Source organism: Lagopus leucura, unplaced genomic scaffold (assembly GCF_019238085.1).
Source record: "Lagopus leucura isolate 7727_CA_CO unplaced genomic scaffold, USGS_WTPT01 Super-Scaffold_100038, whole genome shotgun sequence".
In the NCBI taxonomy this organism is placed as follows: domain Eukaryota; kingdom Metazoa; phylum Chordata; class Aves; order Galliformes; family Phasianidae; genus Lagopus; species Lagopus leucura.
The window spans coordinates 1,163,987-1,179,543 of NW_024962287.1; the positions used below are offsets into that span (position 1 = coordinate 1,163,987).

A 15,557-nucleotide genomic window follows, 5' to 3' on the forward strand; every position below is an offset into this window, starting at 1 on the left:
CTGCAGCTTCAAGACCATGGCTTCACCAAGGGAGACTGTACTTGACCAGTCTGATGGCCTTCTATGTTGAAGTGATGACATCAGTGGATAAAGGGAGGACGCTGTCATCTACGTGGACTTGTGCAAGGCTTTGGATGTGATCCTGCACCACATCCTTATCTCTAAATTGGAAAGAGACGGATTTGAAAGATGGACTATTCAGTGGATAAAGAATTGATTGAATGTTTGTAGCCAGAGAGCTGCTGTCAATGGCTCTATGTCCATTGTGATGAGCAGTGTCCCCAAGGAGTCTGCCTTGGGACCAGTAGTCCTCAACATCTTTATCAGTGACATAGAGAGTGGGATTGAGTGTACTTTCAGCAACTTCCTTGATGACACCAAATTCAGTGGAGCAGCTGACACAAAAGAAGGGAGGGATGTCATCCAGAGGGACCTGGAGATGCTCTAAAAGTGATCACAAGAGAATCTAAGGTACTGGGGTTGAGAATCACAGATGCAAGTACAGACTGAGAGAAGAACTCACAGAGAGCAGCACTGCAGAGAAGGACTTGGGGGTCTTGATGGATAAAAAAGCTGAGTGTGAGCCAGCAGTGTGACCCTGCAGCTCAGAATGCTGTTGTTGTCCTGGGCTGCATCAGCAGAGGGTGGCATCAGGTTGGGGGGACAACGGGGAGGGCCGTCCCCTGTGCTTTGCCCCTTGTCAGGCTGCAGTGCAGCATGCAGGCCTGGGGCCCCCAGCACAGGAGGGATGTGGGGCTGTGGGAGCGGGGCCAGAGGGGGGCCAGGAGGATGCTGAGAGCAGCTCTCTATGGAGAAAGGCTGAGGAGCTGGGGGTGTTCAGCCTGGAGAAGGGAAGGCTGTGGGGAGACCTCACTGCGGCCTTCCAGTGATGAGGAGCTCATCAGCAGGAGGGGGAGTGACTTTTTACAGTCTGATAGTGATAGGACAGCATGGAATGGCTTTAGACTAAAAAACTATACAAGGGAGAAATTTAGGACACATGTTAGACAGAAATTTTTTACTGAGAGGGTGGTGAGCCTCATTGATGCCCAGAGCTGTGGTGCCCCATTTCTGGAGGTGCCTGAGGCCATGGATGGGCCCTGGGCAGCCTGAGCTGGGGGCACCCAGCCCATGGCAGGGGGTGGGACTGCGTGATCTTTTAAGGTCCTCTCCAACCCAAGCCATTCGTAGTTTTGTGAAGAGCTTCTTCTGCTTGGTTTGATCTCAATATGAACCCAGACAACAGGTCACTCAGCAAGGGTTCCAGAACCTTCAGAGATGTAGATTTTTCTAAGAATGTTGTTTCTCAGTCTCTGCTCGTACTTTTTTTACTGTTAATGGATTTTCTTAAACATTGAGCAGATAAGAGAGCAAATGAGAGTTAATTTTTTAAGGTGTTTACCCATGGTTTCAGCTTTCTGTGATGATCCGCTAAAATTATTTATGAAAAGGGAAATAGTCCAATAGGAAAGCCATACAGGTTACTCTGTGCTCCACTGGTGGGATTTTATCTGGGAGACCTGGTTTGATCACCTCGAAAAGGCATTTGAAGCTCAGCCTTCCACTTCCCATAAAAATTGTCTCCCTACAACGTTGTTAAAAGTACAATTCGTCTCCCACTTATTTATTTTTCTAAAAATGATTTTAAAAGAAATTAAAAGTAGCCTTGTACACCTAAGCTCTATATGAAATTATAATTTTAGGTTTTTCATTCTCTTGACTTTTCAGAATTCCATCACTGATCAATTGGAAGAAAGACAGCTCTCTCTTATTCACTGCTCCTCTCTTTCCTAGTTGTTCTGGGAGCTTTACCAGTACCGGAGGAGTATTAATTAATCAGGGTCTGAATTGATGATCAGAATCTGAGGTGGTCCCACCTTATAGTGACTTCAGTGGGAGATCTTGGGATCCCGTGGGTCCCAGCAGAGCCTAGAGTTAGGTCTCAGACATGTTGAACCCTGCACATATGCTTATTTCTGGCCTAAAGCAGTTGCATGCAAGCGCCAAATGAATTCAGATAGATGTTTTTCCCACTGTCACACACAGGCTCCACTCCAGGCATTGTTTTTGAGACAACCATGACGCACTTTGGTGTATCAGTGAGAAAAGAAAACAACACATCCCTAATAAGTTCCAGAAAAACTTACATAAATGCGTGTCACCTGCTGCTCCTGGCTTTGTAAACACGTGCAGCTGAGCCATGGGATGGCGCAGGGCAGCTCGTGTAGCACTTCCACCAGGAACATTGCACGGATCCCTCAAAGAGCTGTAGGTCTCACTGGGTAAATGGGATGCTGGAAAATAGTCAGCGTTAAGCCAATTTTCTAAAATCCAAATGGGCAAAATTGGATTAAATCACAGTAATTTGATTCCATTGTCTCTAAATGAATTCGTTGCAAGAGAATATAGCGTGGGGCTGACCAAGGGACAGAGAGCTCTCCATTCAGCAGGTGTGATGGGTCAAACCAAGGAGAGATTGCTAACCTTCCAAGCGTTGCCACGTGGGGTAGCATTGCGCAGCAGGAGATCACCGCCCTTCGGCAGAAGCCGTGTGGCAGAGCACAGCTGCAGATGATTAAAGGCACCACTGCCGGGATCTGACAGCAGAATGTCAGTGTCAAAATTCAATTTAAATTGATTAAATAAGGGATGGCAACGCTTTTGTTTTATGGATGGCAGCACTTCAGTCGCTTTAGTTGCTCTGCTTTCAGAAATAAAATTCTTTCCCTCCCCGCTCCGTTTGCTGGGATGTTTTCAGTTGGATCGCAGTCACTCCTCCAGTCAATCAATTAAGCCAGGATTTGCCACTGTGTCTGAGAGTCAGCCACAACAGAGCTGCTACGGTTCCCTGGTGCTTGGCCAAGAGGCTTCAGAGGGAGCGAGGCATCAGGTGGCTTAATCCGTCTTCCACCACTGGCACAAGGCTTAATGGATGTCAGGGCTGCAGAGAAGTCACGTTCCGTGGAGCTCGGCTCCTGCTCTTTCCATGGCCCTGTGCACACCGCCCATCCCTCCCTGCCAGCAGCACAGCAGAGCCAGCAGAGCTGCAGGTGCCAGAGCTGTCCTGGATGATCGCTGCTGCCTGTTGAAGCTCGCGCTGTGCTCCATGAATGCATTTCTCTCCCGAGGCTTTGTAGTGTAGTGCCACGCCACGTGAGTCACCTGACGCACTGAGCAGTCTCCCTTAAGTTAAATGGCAATAAGTTACTCAGAGATAAAAGATCTTACAGGATTAGGCCTTAAACGCTGACTCCAGGCCAGATCTGCAGCAGGTATAAATCACTGCAGGTAATTTTCACCAGCTGAAATTCTGGCCCGAAGCCCGTGAGTCATGTTGTTATTTTTTCACATTGTAAATTCTCGCTGTTTCTTATTTATATTGCTTTAGCACTGTGAGGCACTTGTCAGGGGCTGGGACCACATCGTGCTTGTCCCCCTTCAGAGATGCAAAATATCCTTCTTGCCCTGGAGGCTCTGCAGTTCAAATAGCATGCAAATGTGTGCACAGTCATCCAGTTTTCTATAAGTACATTGTTTCAATCACATTTTTCTACTAACCTGCAGGTAAAGTGTAAGAACGCAAAGTCTGTGCCCCAGGTTGATGTTTTCAAGTAAAAACTTTGCTCTTTGCTTTGCGTCATGCCTAAGCAGAATTTTACATCTTCAGTTCCTTGCAGCGGTGTGGGACAAGGTCTTTCACAGTTGAAGGCCCAAGACTTATCTCCACTGTGGCACTCCATCTGAGACATATCAGAATGAGAATCTGCACCTAAATGAACCTGAAGTAAGAAGAATCTTAGCAGTGCCTGAATATCTCACCTGTTTTGAGTAGCTTTGAATTTTGATTTTGTTACATTGCTTTTGTTTAACAGCCATTGACAGTGAATGTTTCTAAATTCTTTCTGGCCACTCACTCTTTACATTTTGGCACAGCCCTTGAAAAAGGTTTGGTGAAGGCTCTGAAGAAGCTGGATGACTATCTGAGAACCCCTCTGCCAGAGGAGATTGATGCAAACAGCACTGAAGAAGAGAAGGTGTCCAAACGCAAGTTTCTGGATGGAGATGACCTCACCCTTGCTGACTGCAACCTTCTGCCCAAACTCCATGTTGTCAAGGTAAAAGATGTCATGTGATGGACAAAGAAGCCTTATTTGATAGGGAAGTGCTCTGGTTCAAACATTTTGAGTGTTTGTGCTACATGGTAGGCTAACACATATGTATTTACACACTATTTACAGTATTCACACACTCCCTCTCACGGATAAGCGAGTGATATATGAAATGCACAGAGTGAAGTCCCTTCCATTGATCCAGCAGCCAAGTGTCAAGCCAACAGGCTTTTCAGCAGAGGTATCTTAAGTGCTAAGGAAACAGGATTTGACACGTATTCTTCTCAGAATTTCCTGTAAGTTAACTTAAACCATTTTGTATTTAGTACGTGGGAAAATTGTCCCACCAGTAGCAAAGACAGTGTTGAGATTTGGGTGTCCTTTCTCTTTGCTTTTACACTGCTGCTGGTAAAAGTCATCTTTCATATTAATTACTTCCCATTATTCTTAAGAGAGATGTCAAAACTTCAGTCAGTTCCCACCCACTTGTGACTTAAGAGAGACAGTCTGTCTTTGGGGGCAGTATTTGTTCCAGCTGGTGTTTCACACAGAGAAATTAACAAATCAATGTCACAGCTGAGGTCCAGGATGTAAGATGCACAGTAGTTGCTGGTACAGGGCAAGTGATGTGCATCATCTTGCCTTCTAAATGTTTCATTTATTTCATTTATCGGACTGCATCTTTCTTTAGGATAAAGCAAGTACCTGGCAGACCTTGGCAAGCAAGAAAACTAGTAATTAAAACCAAGACATGCATCTAATTTGGCTCTGTGAGCCAAAACATAAACTGAGCCTAGGAGCTGAAGGCACACATGCAGTAAGATAGATGAAAGTGTGTAAGTCACCAGGTGAGAACTGCAACAACATCCTCACAACTTTAGCTCCTTCTTTGGCTCATCTCGATTGGTGACTCTGGATTCACACAATGCAAAATCAAATGGTTCCTGTTTCACTGTGACAAAATGAAAGAAGTCAAACGAGAACTAAAATATTTCTCAGACAGGCGTAACCACAGGATATTATCTGAAAAGCATTTTACAGATGTAAGAAAAGGGTAAATTATCAGGAGTTTTTCACTTGATGAAAGATGTGTGCTGGAAATTGTGAAAATCTTGACTTGAGTTGCCCAGCAGGTTTTATCTTCCCCATGTGTGTGTGAAACATCACTGAGGGCAAGAATGCTTAATTGAATGCAGTTTAAGACAGGATGAGGCGTTACATATACCAAGTGGATCCTGGTAATAAAACCAAATCAAATCACAGTCATTTCTGAGAACATGACTGTCCTGCAAAAGCTGAGATGGAAAACAGCTCTACCATGTGCTTTTAAAATAAAGGGGAACTCTGTGCCACATATGTATGTAATTTATGCTCAGGAACAATTTTATACTGTCAGAAAAAATTAGAGATTGGAAGCACTCATCAAATCAGCTAATCCGTCCCTTCCTATCAGCTAGTTCATTCTGTCACCACAGGATTATTCTATATGGTGTGTTCTTACAGGGAAACTGAAATATCCCAACCAGCAAGCTGCTTAACCAACCAGCTAGCTTTAAACACAGATTAGTCCCTTGGACTTCAATAGGACCATACAGGTGCTTAAAATTAAGTATGCACTTAAATATTTTGCTGAATAAGGGCCTGAAATTTTTAGAAATTGAGAATTTCCCTTGATGGACAATTTCCGAGTCTAACAACTCTTGAAATAACCATTTTCTTTCTCCAGCTTATGCTAATAGTCCTGTTTCTAATGTCTGCTAAATCATCTTGGTTCCTCGATCGTGGTACCCATACCGTGCCAAATCTTTCCTTTGTGAGAACAAGGACACAGCCTTCCAACAGCTGTAGGCAGTTATGTCTTCTGACTTTGTTGGCCAAATAAAATATATTACATATGTTAAAAAAAAAAATAAAAATAGTAAATACCTAATGTAATACGTTGAATATGGTACTCAGTTTTAAAATGCATTATATATTAACTGTTACTAATGTCTTTCCCCTAAATCTGTATATTTTTAATTCAGCTATAAGATCTCTTATTTGGCATCTCACTGTTAAGAAGGGATATGCATAGGACTGGTGGAAAACACCAGAAAATAGTAGTAAAATTAATGAACTTCAGGTGCCTTAAAATGCACAATTTGGTGATAGTTGCCAGGCAATTGTATTGAAGTGTCCTTAGGCCAGATGGTGTCCTTGCAAGACGTGGGATCACCAGTGGGCCCTTTCAAGATGTTCTATTCTAAGTCCAAGTGTCCCCAAGAATTTAAAAGAAAATAGAATTACAGAACGGTTTGGGTTGGAAGGGATGTTTAAAGATTGTGGGCAGAGACATATTCCACTAGATCAGGTTACTCAAAGCCTTGTCCAACCCAGTACTTCAAATGATGGCACACGCAGTTCCTCTGGACAACCTGTTCTGGTGTCCGATCACCTGTTCGTCTCCTTTGCTGTTAATTACACTACAAGAAAGAGTAAGAAGCTCTCTGAAACGCCACCAGGAGATGTATCACCAACAGATGCTTTCTTTGTTTTCCTCTTTTCTCTTTGGTTTAGATTGTTGCAAAGAAATACCGCAACTTCGAGTTCCCAACAGAGATGACGGGGCTGTGGCGGTACCTGAAGAACGCGTACGCCAGGGATGAGTTCACTAACACCTGTGCAGCAGACAAAGAAATTGAGCAAGCCTATGCAGATGTGGCCAAACGGCTCAGCAAGCCCTAACTGACCCCAGCAGTGGCTCGGCATCCCTGACAGATTCCTGTTTTGCAGACTCTTCTCCTTGTTGCCTTAAGATATACCTTATCGTTATCTATCTGGCTGGCATCCCTATGATTTCACCTGTTCAAGAGTAGTGGTCAGGGACAAACGTGCTTCTCCCTGGAGGAAGGAGAAGGTAGCCCTAGTGTAGGGGGTGGAGACCCTTTGAAATCTGAACCTACGATCTGACACAGCTAGTATTACTCATAATCAGTATTGGAAATGACTCCGCTGTATTAGTTTCTTGTTTTGTGTTGGGGTATATCACCACCTGTTTTCTTTGGAGTTTTAACAGTAGTATGTTAGCTTAAATTTCAAGCAAGTCAGTCAGGAACACATAGAACTGCTTCTATATAATCTGCTGATTATTTCAAGGGCGCTTTGTTTTCCCATTGCTATTGAAACCTGTGAGGAAGGAACAAAATTTGTGAGAGAGGCAAAAGGAAAGAGTTTGACCCTAGAGGAGTAACGCTCTTAGCAGTTATATTTTTAAACTTCTCTGAAAGCATTTTCTGCCTTAGAAGACCCAAGAGTTTGTAGGACATTTATTTTTAACTTGGCACAAGAGGGGAAAGCCTAAGCAAATGTCAGACTTGCAGATGCTGCTTTGCATGAAATTTGTATGATGCTGCTGGATCTAGAGGTGTAAAGCAAAAGAGATCGAATGGGCAGTTGAGCAGGAAGCCTTGGAAGAGGCTGATGCCAAAATGGCCAGTGGATCTGACATTGGGAGAGACAGCAGTGATGGGGCAATACATTGAGTCAAGCCCACGGCCCAAACTGGCTCAGCTGACCAAACCATGCAGAACATTGTCATCCTGGCTCCGTGGCTGCCAATTCCTTTCTGCTGCTATCTTGGGAAGCGTGGCTAGGCAGGAACAAGCTTTGGGCTCCAGATGGGTTGCCTTCAAGCAGCCATCATCCAGCCCAGGGAGCAGCGTGCTCTGAAAAGGGGACAGAGAGACCCATTTCCAGCCTGAAAGCTGGTGAGCAGGCGAGGAGGAAGCCTGCATGCTGCCTTAGTCCTGCTCCCCCAAGGTTCACCAGTCCAGGTTAAATGATTCAGGATTGTTTTCTGAAAGCGATTATTGCATTCAATCCGGAACATCTGCCTGACACAATTTGCTTTAAAGTAGTGATTATGTGCACATTACTTTAGTAAATCCAGAACGACAGCCCTTTTGCATAAAACTCACATGTATGCTGGTGAACATGAAACATTTCAGTTTGGGACTATTTGAAGACAAACAAAAGCTGAGCTCTTGGCTGGCATAGCTCTCCTTGTGCTCAGGGCTGAGCCCTGACTGAGGGGAACCCGGGGGAGGTGGGCTGAGGCCAGGGGAACCCTGCAGTGAGCTGTCTGCAGCCTGAGAGCCAAGAGATGGATCCACAGCCATCGCTGCATGACAGTGATGAATATCTGATGGGATTTTTCCCCTTTTCACGCTCACCCAGCTGGGAGCAGGATGCAGTTTGCTTGTTGTTGACTATTGTTTTGCACGCAGTGATCAGTTTGTTTTGAGCTTTCCAAAACCTCAGAACTCCCGGGCCTTCCCCTGAAAGGGGCTGTGTTAGAAGTGGCTGGATTGGGGGGCAAAGGCTGCATGAAATCAGCTGGCTCAGAGGGTGCTGATAGCAGCCAGCAAAGCCTCAGGAGCTTAGCAGTGTCTGCACAGGCACATGTGGCTCGTTAAAAACAAACAAACAAACAAAAAAGCAACACTTCTTCATGAGTTTGGAATTACTTGTGATTTTATTTTATTTTTTTAGCTCTAGATTGAGGCGACTATTTATTTATTTATTCTGATCTACTCGGTCCTTTCTGCCCGCCTCTTGCTTTTGGTTTGCGCTCAGCGCGCCGCTCAGGGTGGTGTTAGCAGCACCGTGTGATCTCATTTGTTAGGGAGAAGCTGCTGTGTGATGAACAGCCTCTGGGCTGGATTTTGGCTGGCAGCACCCCTTGGCCAGGAGCAGCTTTTTGCAGTTGCTGTTGGCCAGGTTTGCACGCAGCTGGTGGCGTAGTGGCAGTGATGTTGGAATGAAGGCGCAGGGTCAGACTCAGCTCTTGTTCTGTGCTCACTGTGGTAAGCTCCTCACAGAAGGCAGTGCTTACCTGCAGCTGAGTAGGGTGAGTGAGGCAGCCAGCATCTGCCCTGATTTTGGCCATCTCTGAACCTTCATTCCTGAATCCTATGTTTCTGAAACGTTCTACCTGTCTGACTTTGGTTTTGTTAGAAGAGGGCCAAATCACCATCATTTGGTCTCAGCACGCCTCAAGTTGCATCTGCTTTTTAAAAAATGATGTTTAGAAATAGGTGGGCTCATAGCAGAAGGAAAATGAGCTGTTGGTGCAATGAGTTTTTGGTTAGATGTTCTTAAAATCCTTTTTCGATTTGATTAGAAAACTGAAAGCCCCCACGCTACCTCAATTTTAATTGGCAATACCAAATCAAAATATTTTCACTTTCTCAGCAACACTGCAAAGAGAAAAAAAAAAAAAATTGGACAAAATGTATTGATAGATATGAGAAGGAATAAGAGGTAAGAAATGAAACTGGTTTTCCACCAGCTGTAATGCCCATTCTGGGGGAATCCACGTCTGGCTCTGCATCCTAACTGTGCACTGTGTTCGTCGCTTTGTTATAGGCTGATCCAGGATCATGGACAGGTTCGAGCATTGCCTGACCTTTGGGTTTGCAGGTTCATGCTGCCAGGTCTGTAACTTCTGCTCACCTCTGTGCTTTGTGCCGTAGGCAGAAGCAGGAAACACTGGAAATCCTATATAGAAAAGTTTGAGTCCTACACATACTGAATTTGAGCTCAGTACTCCTGACTCGGGATCCATCACCATCAAGATTTTAAGGGGCTCCAGACTCCTTTAGGCAGGGTATTTTCAGTGACCTTCCATTGTATTTAGAATTATAAGTAATAAATATTAATCATACAGGATTGTATGTCTACATTGGCAAGGCAGCATTTCTGAAAAGAATCTAAGTGACAAGACAGACACTGCAGATTTACAATAACTTTGTTCATAAATTTTTTGCAAGATGTAAAGAAAGACATAGTGCAGAGGGGGAAGAAGCCAACAATATGGATTTAATCATCTGCATTTCAGAAATGCAGACCAAATGTCTGTAAAGATGTCCATTTCATCCAAACATTTCTCAGATATTTATTTCAAAGCTCCCTGTTCAGTCAATCCAACACTCCATTCATATTGGAACTAATACTGATTTCTCTTCTATTACCAGCGATACGGGAGTGTTAAAGGATCCCATATACAAGTTACTCTTGTTTTTTGTTAGACTTTTTCAGTTGCCAAGAGGTCATCCTATGCATACCTATGAAGGTAAGATCAAGGGAGCATCTGTTTTGGGGCTGCTTAAAAGAAAGCTTCCGACAAACAATTTTTTCCACCAGAAAGACTCTTGTAAAGGTATTTCTTTATCAGGAGTGTTGTGGACTATTGAGCTGTGGGTTACAAGCTCTTCTCCTATGTTTGCATCAGCTGAAAACCACCACCAGGAAGGAATTATGGTCTGTATTGCAAAGAAGCTAGACATCTTTGTTTCCTGCTATGTTGTGCAGAGCAGTAATTTTGAGTGTGTATTTACTTTATTTTGACCCCCAGACAGCTTTTCTCGTCCCTTGTATTCATAGAAAGTCAGCTCCAGGTTACCCATGACCATTCTTCCATCCTCCAGTGCCAGTTCAGCAGAGTGCCCATGGATGGGCACACAGAAGGGCATCTTAAAGCAACCCATCCACCTGGGGGGATGGCAACCAAAGGTCATTGCTTGCAGCAGCGATCCCACCATTGTCCCAGCAGAAAAAGTGAGAAGCAAAGAGAGTCCCTCTTTCTGAAGTGACCACGTTTGGCTCACTGCTGAGTTTGGGGCATTGCTAAAATGTAGGGGTTGGAAATCTCACTCATTTGAAACCTGAAGGGCACATGGAAGCACACACTTTGTAAAATGAATTGGTGTTTTAAACAGGGAAGTAAACCCAAAGCCCATTGCCCTCCTTCACTTGTATTCTTCTAGGCACTGGGAAGCTTGCAGTTGTTTATTATTCTGCTAGATATATTCTTGAATAGCTTTTCATATTAAGAAATATTTTCCAGTAAGATTTTTGCCTTTCTACTCCGTCTTTCAACTCTTCATTAGTTTTGATGTCTGCGATGACCAAATGATTCCAGAGGAGGCAGGAAAGCTGGGAGGCTCATACTTGTTGAGATGTTGAAGGAGGTAATGATTTTTTGGAGAAAACAGTGTTCAAAGCATTTTTTTTTAACAATCTGTCTTTTCATCTGGGATACTTCAACCAAAAGTGATGGTCTGTTTAGTCTGGGCTGTGATTTTCAGCTGGGACCTGGAACAGTCACCGTGTTCAAGATGGCTTTGCTGAGGGATTTCCCCCAGATACATAGGATGTTCCCTCTTGGTCACAAAATGGCCCATTCCCTTGGTCTGGATCTTCTGGTCTATATTGGTGCTGAATTACCACACTCCATTAACTTTGTGCTGGGCAGTGAAAATGGTTCCTACCACCTCCTCTCCTCTTCTGGGCAGGAAAAGAAAAGAGCAGTGACCTGTTTTACTTCCTTGTCCAAGCAACACTCCAGCTCCAAGGGAACGCAGGGCCCTGCCCAACATTGGTATCCAGAATCTGAAGACCCCCACATCCCTCACCAGGCAGCATTTCATAGCCCACAGCAGTCTTGCAGCCCCTTGTTCCCCTCTTGGCCCAAACCATCCCCTTTCAACATTTATCAGAGAGATGCCAACACTGGCAGTGTCCCGGAGGATGCGCGCCAGCTGAGCAGTTCTGAGGGATGCCGTTGGCCCAGCAGGTGATGGCTGCACTGCTGGGGGATGGCCACCCCTGCCCAGCAGCCCCCCGCTGGTGCTGCAGTGTTTGGTAGGAAATGCTGATGTCAGCACTGCGATGCTCTCAGCCAGCGGCGCTGCTCCACAAGCAGAGCTGTCTGTGCCACCACTTGCTGCCCCAGCTCAATGCTCTGAAGGACGTTGGTGTTTAGTGCTGAACGAGTGCTTGCCTGCGCTTGCACTTGCAGGACTGGGGCCTGAAAGTCGTGGCAGGAAAGCCTCTATCAATGAAGCTGTTATTGTCCTGTTTCCTTTGAAATCCATGGCAGAATTCCCAGCGGGGAAATTCCCAATAGGAGTTCCCAGTAGAGCCCAAGTCTACACCATGATGAAGCTGTTTGAGGTGTGATGTTCTTGGAGAACTGCAAGCAGTCAGAGAAGCATGGAACCAGCCACAGTAGTCTCACTACAGAAGCAGCACTAAAGATCCCATTCTGTCCCAGTTCTAACTGGGGGACGCCACCAGTGCTGCCAGAACCATGCTGGTGGAGCCCCGGGGTCTTGGGGCAGAGCCCTGCTGGCAGCGTGATGCAAAGGCATGTTCTGCTGCATCTCCCACCCACAGGCAGTGAGCTGCCTGCCCCACTCCTATTCTGATATGGCTTGTCTAATGAAAGCTGAGGAGGGTGGGGGATTTATTTTGTTGTAATGTATATACTCACATTGTAAAAGCAATCCAAAGAGTCCTTAGTGGTTCTCCACATGATGCTGTCAGTTCTCACCACAGGGTAGAATTTGTTGGTAGAAATTAAATGAAATTAAATTAAAACAGAAAAGCTTGGCTGCTGCTGATAGGTACTACTGGGAGCCCTGAAAGCAGTGTGCAGTGTAGAAGCATAGCAGGAGTGAACAGTCCCCAATTCCTGGGTTTACTTATGTTTTGCAGCATCATTGCAGCCCATTCTCCTGCACTGTTGCTAATTCCCTGTCTCTCTATGTCTATAATCTGAAAATATTGGGAAATAGGTATGGGCACCACATTCATCTTTTTCCCCCTTTCTTTCCCCCTCAAATCAATCCCTTTAGTTCAGATATATATATGGTAGGTAAGGAGCGTTTCCAAACAGCAGATTTCTCAACTTTTTCATGAAGGAATTTTTTAAGAGCTTTGGGGTAATGAGAGGTTATCACCGTCTTTGGGAATAAACTGTACTATAAAACATACATAGGAGTCTGATTCTGACCGAATGGAGTAAGCAAGGCAGCGTACAATTCATTTTGAAGAGTCTGCTTAGGACTGAGCAAGCAGAATAATCCACGCTTTGCAGTAAAAACTTAAAGTCTGGTTCAAGTCTCAGTTTTTCATTGGTTGCTTTGGTGTTCTTTTTGGGATTAGTTTCTGTACAACACTTTGCTTAGAATCACAGAATCATGGAATATCCCAAGCTGGAAGAGACCTGTAAGGATCTTTGAGTGCTACTCCCAGAAACAGCATCTGTTCTATGTGCAGGCATTTGTTATGAGGAATGCCCCCTCCCTGGAAGCACTCAAGGCCAGGCTGGATGGCGCTGTGAGCAGCCTGGTCTACAGGGAGGAGTCCTTCCCTCCAGCAGGAGGTTGGAACTGGATGGTCGTAAAGATGCCTTCCAACCAAGCCATTCTATGATTCAATGATTCTATTATGTAATGGCATTATTTAATTCACCAGCTCTGTAAGAGTGCGTTGGGATGGAAGGCGGCACAAGGTGAACTGCTCCTGAAATGGTGCTGTTCTTGGCTGAGCCCTTGGGTTTGTTCCCTGTGCAGTGAACACAAGCAGTGCCATGGGCCGTGCAGAGGCAGGAGCTGCCTGCATCCCGTGCTGCCAGGAATGGGGCTTTGTCAGCACTGGGAAATAGGGGTGAAAAAAACCTGGCCCCAACCCTCCTTCCTTGTGCAATGCTGACTGCTTCTGTACATGGCTGTGTTTTCAGAGCTTGTGAAGCCGTTCCCAATAGCTGCTTGCTTTGCTTTCTGGGGAACAGGTCCTCATCTGTACAAATCCTTCAGCAATCATCCTATCCCTTTTTCCCTGTAAATTTTATTGTTTTAACAGTCCTGCTCTATACTGCCTGGCAAGTTCTGATCCACCGATTGACAGATTTATCTTCCTTGTCTGACTGTTTCCAATTCTAAAGCCTGAAGATCAAAACCAAGTTGTGTAGTGAGATCTGAGGGTGAGCAGAAATGCTGTTTTGTTTTTCCTCAGAAACCACTCAGTTCCAAATCCTGACTCCAATCCTGGTTAGTGAGGGGGGTCTGAGGCTGAAGGAGAGGAAGAGAAGCCCACTGCACATGATGCTGTCCCTCCAGTGATGGAGGAGGAGGAACCAGTCTGAGAGTCCTAAGAGGTGTACGGACAAGTTTTCACTCCTGTGTGTGAAATCAGTCTATGCAGGGACATGAGTGGTCCCAAACTGCCCCAGAGCTGCTTAAAAACATCAGCGATATTAAAAAGCTGAAGTTGGGATGGAGTAACACCCTCAGGACACGGCACAGACAAAAAGTAACTCAAAGACACTCCAATTCTTAGCTATCAGCCCAGACCCATCTTAAGGGCTGGATTTCTTCCACCAAAATGCCATTAGTCTCAGAAACACCTCATTGTTGTTGGGTCTGCCAGTGTGCTGGGGGAAAGCAAAATCAGGGGCTCCTAAAGACTGATTCTTAAGTCGGATCTGGTGAGCTTCAAAGTCATCTGTTTGTAAACAACTCTTTGATAGTGGTTGGCTGTGGAAAGTGACTGTGCATGTGCGGGTCTCCATCAGGTCAGGCAGGTAATCCATCCCTTCTCATACCCCTCCTTTTCCACAGAGGCACTCCTAAGGGAGAATTTTAGATCAGACTGTACCCTTTGCAGTAGAACTCTGCATTTCCTCTCCGTATGTACGGCTCCTAGCGTGGCAGGGGTCTGATTAGAGGCTTTGTGTGCTGCTCTAACACTCAGAACATATCATAGGAATAATGTAATTAAAATGTCATTGAGATTGCCTTTAGCATAATGATTGCGTGGCTGCACTGTCACCTGTGAATAAAGTCAATGTCCTTTTTGTATCATAGGGAGTATATTTTATTATTGAAGAAACTGTTTAATTTTTAAGATTAAATTGAAAAGTATCTGCTTATTATTTCATTGTAAGCCTAAACAAGCAAATATTTCTTTTGTAGCCTTCAAATGAGTATGTGTTAATTGCAGAAATCCACCTTCCTGAATTGGAGCTGTTTATAGTCCGATATTCCGGGAGTGATTAACACTTGGTAATTTGAATAAAAGTGGTTTATTTTCTCATTGGGTTATTCCTGGGCTTTTGTTTAAATTGTTAACTGTTGGTTTTATTAACCAGAAACGTTCCGTTGGCTCTAGGAGTGGCTGCAGAGAGAAAGCGTGCCCACAGCTGTACTCACCTGTGGAACTTGGGTGGAGTAGAAAGGAAGGACAGTGAGCTGGAGGTATGTCAGCAGAAGTAGGAGCAGGTATGAGCATTGGTGCCGTGCGGATTGTACAGCTCCATGGCAGTGCCCAAGCACAGCACAGCAGGTCTGAGAGCTGATGGGGTTGTAATACAGCTCTGTCAAATAGCGGATGGAGTGAGATGGGCCGTTATTGCTCAGTTTTTCTCATTTCATAGGGTAGGGTTTCCTGATGAAGTAATCCTGCAGCAAGTCTAAAGCAAACAAGGAGAAATACCATTTTCAAAGTGCAATTGAGCTTTGGAGCCCTTTACCAGCAGAAACTTTGCAGAGCAGAATGAACGTGGGGTTCAAATAGGGATACGATAACGTTCTGAAAAACAGACCATTACAGTTGTTAAACATG

The 15,557-nt window shown here is 44.9% G+C and overlaps 1 protein-coding gene across 1 annotated transcript in view; it reads left to right on the top strand.

Moving 5' to 3' along the window:
- The window catches only part of CLIC5 (chloride intracellular channel 5), a 56,290-nt gene extending 41,261 nt beyond the window's left edge, over positions 1-15,029 (top strand). The window contains exons 5-6 of the mRNA XM_042883581.1: positions 3,934-4,115; positions 6,666-15,029. Coding sequence (XP_042739515.1) covers positions 3,934-4,115; positions 6,666-6,833 — 350 coding nt within the window. The 3' untranslated portion in view covers positions 6,834-15,029. The remainder of the gene's footprint in view (positions 1-3,933; positions 4,116-6,665) is intronic.
- Positions 15,030-15,557: the final 528 nt, after the last annotated feature.